At 32.4% G+C, this 6,848-nt stretch overlaps 1 protein-coding gene across 1 annotated transcript; it reads right to left on the reverse strand.

Annotated features, from left to right (window-relative positions):
- Positions 1 to 4,984: 4,984 nt before the first annotated feature.
- LOC124930416 (flavonoid 3'-monooxygenase CYP75B137-like) lies at positions 4,985 to 6,578 on the reverse strand. The gene is made up of 2 exons (XM_047470760.1): positions 5,682 to 6,578; positions 4,985 to 5,605 (listed from the first exon to the last, which is right to left on the reverse strand). The coding sequence occupies exons 1-2, from the start codon at positions 6,576 to 6,578 to the stop codon at positions 4,985 to 4,987; spliced, it is 1,518 nt and encodes a 505-aa protein (XP_047326716.1).
- Between the last annotated feature and the right edge of the window lie 270 nt (positions 6,579 to 6,848).

The raw sequence follows: 6,848 nt of genomic DNA on the forward strand, positions 1-6,848 counted from the left end.
GTCATAGACCGAGCGCTCGCTGCCTTCCGACCGATAATCAGTTATTTACCTGGCCTGGTTTCTGAACGAGAGTTTTCCATGGTATGAGGAAGGAGACCTTGACCGAAAGACTTTTGCTGAGCCTACTCGCTCTCTGCGCCATACCGAGTCAGCCCGTCCCAAACTTTGCTCACACTCAGCCACCCAACTTTAGCCACCACTCCAGCCACCTAAGCCCAATGACGCCTGTTTGTCTTATTTTTTTTTAGTTTCTTTTATGTTTTTATATTTAGGTGCCTTACTTTATTTAAAATGTTCTAAAAAATTATAAAAATAATATTTTCAACTATATATTTTATTTTGGATTTGTTTGATATTGTTTATTTGAAACTAAGTTTTAATCGCTATTTTTCAAGAACTTTAAAGGCAAGGTTTTCATTACATGTATTCATCGATTTCATTTGATTTATTCATTCTTTTTATTTATTCTTCAGCCTAGATGTATCTTTAGAGTTTCATAACTTGAAGAATGATATGTTGGATTATTTTTAGACACATGATTATGCAATCATCAAATAACTTGGTAACTAATACGTATAAATATATTTTCCAAAATAGTCAAAGTTTTTGTAGTAGAACACGCTATTTGGGCAGGCATAGGAATATAATGTCGATATTATTTCCCAAGTGTAAACAAACTTCGAACTAAAATCAGAATTTCTCTTTTTCAATGACTAATAGTTTAAGAAAGTAGGTTGCTCTTTCGGGACATGCTTCCCACTTCGCAGTATTTGGAGCAATACCTTGCCACTTTGACAAACTCATTTTCCTAACTGAAGGGAAATTATTATTATAAAATCCAGCAGATAATATTATCTTCATATACTATCATATCTATTGTACCATATATACATCATTTATATAACTTAAATATTCTACCAAATAAATACACCGATACAATAGATACACGTATTATTCTTTTCTATAACTTAATTCATATTTTTTTATAAATTACTTCATTCACAGACTGTATTCATATTCTTTTATAAATTACTTCATTCACAGTAATTCACAGACAACAGTATAATTATATATAATAATGATAATTATAATTTCAATTATTATTATTATTTAATTAGCTCATTCACAAACATTAATTAATATATGTTTAAACAAAAAAAATCTTTTTTAACGGAAATCTTACTGATCAGCATAAAAAATGAAATGAAAAACAATACTAATCGGCATACAAAATGAAAAGCAGCACTAATCAGTATATGTTCAAACTAAAAATCTATTTATTCAAAGAACGGTACTAAACTGCATACGAAATGAAAAGCAGTACTAATCAGTATACAAAATGAAAAGCATATGAGAACAGAACAGAAGACTAACCTGGAGTTGCAGCCGTTCACCTGGAATTAGGATGCGACGAAGATCTTAGATTTTTTTTAAATGAGTTATTTCCAGGTAACTACAAAGTATCAATGATCAAGTTTATATAGGGTTGATGAATGATGAAAATTGATCATGAAGGATGAGAACGAATCTTACCTGCTTCATATTCGCTAAAAATATTCACTGATTTCTGATTAGATTCCTGATAAAGGTTGAGTTGAAGGAATTGATCAGGTTGAGTTGAAGGAACTGATCGGTGGAGTTGAAGGAACTGATCGGTGGAGTGAGTGGAAAGATCAGAGGAGAAAGGAAGATCAAATGGGTTAGAAGAGAATTTGAATCATATCTAATAATTGATAATGAGATCAAATGTAATAAGTGGCATTGATAATTGATTTGGGTTAGAAAGAGAATTGACATTTGTATCATTGGAGAGGAGAGAGGAGAGAGGAGAGAGGAGAGAGGAGAGAGGAGAGAGGAGAGAGGAGAGAGGAGAGAGGAGAGAGGAGAGAAGAGAGAGGAGAGAGGAGAGAAGAGATAGAAATAAATAAATAATTAGAAGGGTAAAATTGGAAGAAAAAAAAACTTAGATTTTTACCGGTCAAACATGAGTTTTTTTTAGAAGAAACACAACAATAACCTGATAATCAAAGATCAAACGAGGCCTAAAGGCTCAACTCAAAGAAAATTTGGAGTATTCATGGGATAATTAATGTTGACATTAGCATTGTTCACACTCGGAGGCATTCTACATTTGTTATTCCATATTAACGCAAAAATCGTCTACTTATGTGAGAAACAAATTCAACAAAACTGTTTACCGATCAGACCATGACATCATATTTGCTACTTCGATCGTTCACTACTTCGAGTGAAAAGTGTCCCAAGAGAAAAATGTAACTTAGAAGAGTTTTGAGAACAAAAGGATTGCAAATGATCAGGCTTATAAGTGTTGGATGTAAATTAAAGAACAATATGACGGTATACATTTTTTAAAATGATTATAAATGCTAAAAAATAATTACAAATGCTCAAATCAACAATTTAATAATAATAATTAATTAAGAAAAGAAGGAGAGATGTTAAAATTTTAAATTTAGTATCGTGTTTCTCTTGTTGCCTTCATTTCTATGAGGCTATTCAGCTAGCTATTCATTCCAATTACCTTAAAGAACTAATAGAACCATCAAATTATTCTTCTTTCTCCATTCTACCATCAATTATTCCTTCTTTCAAACCGATTTCAAGAAACTATTTCATCATTAATTCTTTATCACTTACGATCGATCCGATTTATTTCACCTCCAAATTATCAACAATAAAAAAATAGACTATAATAGAAAATATAAGAGTTAATGCTGTTAATTGTTAATTGAAGAAAAGATAAAGATTTAATGTGGTTAATTGATGGAAGACTATATATATATATATATATATATATATATATATATATATATATATATATATATATATATATATATATATATATATATATATATATATATAATGATGCTTCGTGAAGAGCGCCTCATTAATCTAGTCATCATATAATATAATCCACTTCATTATTATTTTCAGATATTTTCTCTCTCCTCTCTCTTTCTTAATTAAAATTTAAATTTTAAAGATTATAAATATATTTTATTCTATATTTTTTTTTTCCTAATTATTTTTTCCTTCATTAATTATATATATATTTTCACTAATTATAATATATATATATATTTTATTAATAATTTAAATATATATATAATATATATTAAATGTACCTTATCTATATTATTGTTTTATTATACAAAATAATAAAATTATTTCAACAATATTAAATGGTCTAACGATTAAAGTGTTCACATTTAATACTTGAGACCATGTAACTTTTAAATAAAGGATATTAGGCATCTGAAAGTGTGAGGTCAAAAGATGGAGGTCAGGTGGTGGGTGGTTTGTCAAGTGTGAAGTTGGGATTAATTGTTGGTTTGACATGCATTTAAAAGTGTGAGGTCACGAGATGGAGGTCGGGTGGTGGGTGGTTTGTCGAGTGTGAGGTCGGAATTAGTGGTTGGTTTGGTGAGCATTTGAAAGTGTGAGGTCACGAGATGGAGGTCGGGTGGTGGGTGGTTTTTCGAGTGTGAGGTCGGAATTAGTTGTTAGTTTGACGAGCATTTTAAAGTGTGAGGTCAAGAGATTGAGGTTAGGTGGTGGATGGTTTGTCGAGTGTGAGGTCGGAATTAGTAGTTGGTTTGACGAACATTTGAAAGTGTGAGGTCACAAGATGAAGGTCGGGTGGTGGGTGGTTTGTCGAGTGTGAAGTCGGAATTAGTGGTTGGTTTGGCGAACATTTGAAAGTGTAAGGTAAACCATATGAAGTTCAGGAGGGTGGTTTGTCGAGTGTGAGGTCGGAATTAAGATTTGTGGTTGAGTTTGACGAGAGATAAAAAAAATGTGTCATCAATTGAGGTCGATTAAGATTGGAAGAGGCCAGAGATGGAGGTCGGGTGGTTGGTGGTTTGTCAAGTGTGAGGTTAGAATTAGTTCTTGGTTTGACGAGCATTTCAAAGTGTGAGGTCACGAGATTGAGGTAATGTGGTGAGTGGTTTATCGAGTGTGATTTCGGAATTAGTGGTTAGTTTGACGAACATTTGAAAGTGTGAGGTCACGAGATGAATATCGGTTGGTGGGTGGTTTGTCGAGTGTGAGGTCGGAATTAGTGGTTGGTTTGACGAATATTTAAAAGTGTGAGGTCACCAAATGGAGGTCAGGTGAGTGGTTTGTCGAGTGTGAGGTCGAAATTAAGATTGGTGGTTGAGTTTGACGAGGGATAAAAGATGTGTCATCAATTGAGGTCGATTAAGATTGGTGAGTGGTTTCCCGAGAGGATAAAAAAGACATATAAAAAAAATGTGAGCCACAAGTTAATGGTCAATTGAGAGGTTAACTGAGGTGTCGAAAGAATAAAATATATTTTAACATAAAGTTTAAAATTAAACTTAATTTTTACAAATTAACACTAATTTTAAATTAATTAAATTTAAATAATATTAATTTTATTTAAAATATTTATAGATAAATACTAGTTTAAATATATATATATTCTATATTCGGAATTCATGTTAATTAATCATAAACATTGTTCATATGCATCAATTTATTATATGGTATATATTTAATGATAGAACGGTGACTATAAAACAAAGTGAGATGGTTTCTTCCAAATGTAAATATTGTGCCCTATTTACATGAATTAATAAAGATGAAAACATTAATTTTTGATCATTTAATTGTACTTCAAATAACATAATAACAAGATAAAAAGAAGAAGAATCATATATATATTAAGATCATACTCACGAACATAAAAGTAACAAATTATGGTAGATAGTGCAATACAAATATTACTCACCATAGTGAATTGCACAAGTTCACGTTATTAATTACATAAAAAGGTAAAAGGAAGTAAGATACAGTGAAAGAAAATTAGACAAACAGACCATTAAGTTTGTTTGTACAATTTGCTTTTCAAAGATTTTCTTCTTCTTATTTAAATATTTTATATTCTTCTTATTTTCTTCTTTTGACCCTCAAATTCTCACTCATTAATGCTTTATATCTACTCATATAAAGCTTGACTCAAAAGCTTAGGTGTTGGTATTGTCATAAGAGCCTTTTTCTTCTTTAGTATAAGAGCAAACTTCTCTTCTAAGTCCAACTTCTCTCCTTCAGACAATTTCCACTCGAAAGAGTGGATTAGTGAGGCCATCAAATATAAAAACATTATTTCGGCTATTTCAATGCCCGGACATATTCTTCTACCGGAGCCAAATGGTAGGTAGTTAAAGTCATTTCCACTGTAATCCAACTTAGACTTCATAAACCTTTCAGGATCAAACTTGAGTGGATTCTCCCAAAGAGAAGGGTCTCGATGTATGGCCCAAGCATTAATGAAAACACGAGTGCCCTTGAGGATGGTGTACCCACCGATGGTGCAAGTCTCACTAGGGCAGTGTGGTACGAGAAGGGGCACGGGAGGGTGTAACCGGAATGTCTCTTTCATGACTGCATACAAATAAGGTAATTTGTGCATATGTGATTCCTCAACTATATTGTTTGGACCTACCACAACTTCTAATTCTTGTTGTGCTTTCTTCATTATTTGGGGATCGTTCATCATCTCAGACAACATGAATTCCATTGTGTTTGTTGTTGTACCCGTCCCTGCGAGAATCATATCCTGTCAAGAGATTTTTTTTATGATCTGGTTGGATATATGTTTAAGTTGTTATCATAGAAAACTAATAGATATTTACCAGTAAAAGCGATTTAAGATGAGATGTGGTTAAAGGAATTTTAGTATCCCCTCCTCCCTTCCTCAAATTCAATAGACCTTGCAGAAAATCTTTCTTCTCATTATTATCATCCTTTCTCATTCGTTCATTTATCATCAATTCAAAAACTGTGTCAAATTTATTCACCAATATCTTCATCTTTTTCTCTATACCTTGCAAATCCAAATAAGATAGACTTGGAATGAAATCTGATATATTTGGTACTCCCATTAGCATCGTCAATTCTTCCACAAAGAGACGGAACTCAATGCCTAGATTCCTTTCCCTCATCTCATTTCCACATTCTCCCCATAATATGGTGCTTATTGAGTTCAACATCGTCATGAACATCTCTTCCCCAACATTCACCAGCGACATCCTCCGGACCCAAAGTCTATTGATCATCTTTCGAACCTCCCTCTGCCGGATATCATAGAATGAATCCACCTTCGATTTGGTAAGCATCTCTTGGACGCTTATTTTCCTTAGCATCCTCCATTCAGGTCCGTAAGGGCTCCACAAAATGTCAGAACCTCCATAGAACGCAACTTTACCAGCAATAGGGACGTCTCGGTTGGCAAAGATGATGTCTTGATCTTTGAGAACTTCTTGTGCCACCGAGGAAGTGGAGATGACTACTGCTATCTTGTTTCCAAGTCGGAGGGAGAAGATTGGGCCATAGGACTTGGCCAAGGCCGTGAAGTAAGAGTGAAGCTCGGAATTTAGGAAAGGGAGGTTTCCAAAAATGGGTAACCCCATCGGTCCTGGAGGCAGCGACAAAGATTGTTTCTTTTGAGCATTTCTTGAGAACTTTTTATATAGAAGTGATGTGCACCATATCAAGTTGAGGATGAAAATGAAAAAACTTAATAATGTCATGAGAATTGGAGGAGAGAAGATAAAATGTATGCAGCTTGAATGGAGAGAAGATAAGACAATTTATACAAAAACAAAAAATAAAATAAAAATATATAAAATTAATAAAATAATAAAAATGGAATGAATTTTATAAATTTAAATAATTTTATTATACATAATGTTATATGTATATATCATTATTAATAAGAAAAAAAATTCATTAATTATTATATTAAAAACAATTTTCATACTCAAATAATATTATATATATATATTATAAACAATAATTAA

This window comes from Impatiens glandulifera, chromosome 3 (genome assembly GCF_907164915.1).
Source record: "Impatiens glandulifera chromosome 3, dImpGla2.1, whole genome shotgun sequence".
Taxonomy (NCBI): domain Eukaryota; kingdom Viridiplantae; phylum Streptophyta; class Magnoliopsida; order Ericales; family Balsaminaceae; genus Impatiens; species Impatiens glandulifera.

Coding starts and splice junctions, on each gene's coding strand:
- LOC124930416 (XM_047470760.1), bottom strand. CDS start 6,578: ATGACATTATTAAGTTTTTTCATTTTCATCCTCAACTTGATATGGTGC. Junction 5,606..5,681: donor ATCTTAAATCGCTTTTACTG/GTAAATATCTAT, acceptor ATCTCTTGACAG/GATATGATTCTCGCAGGGAC.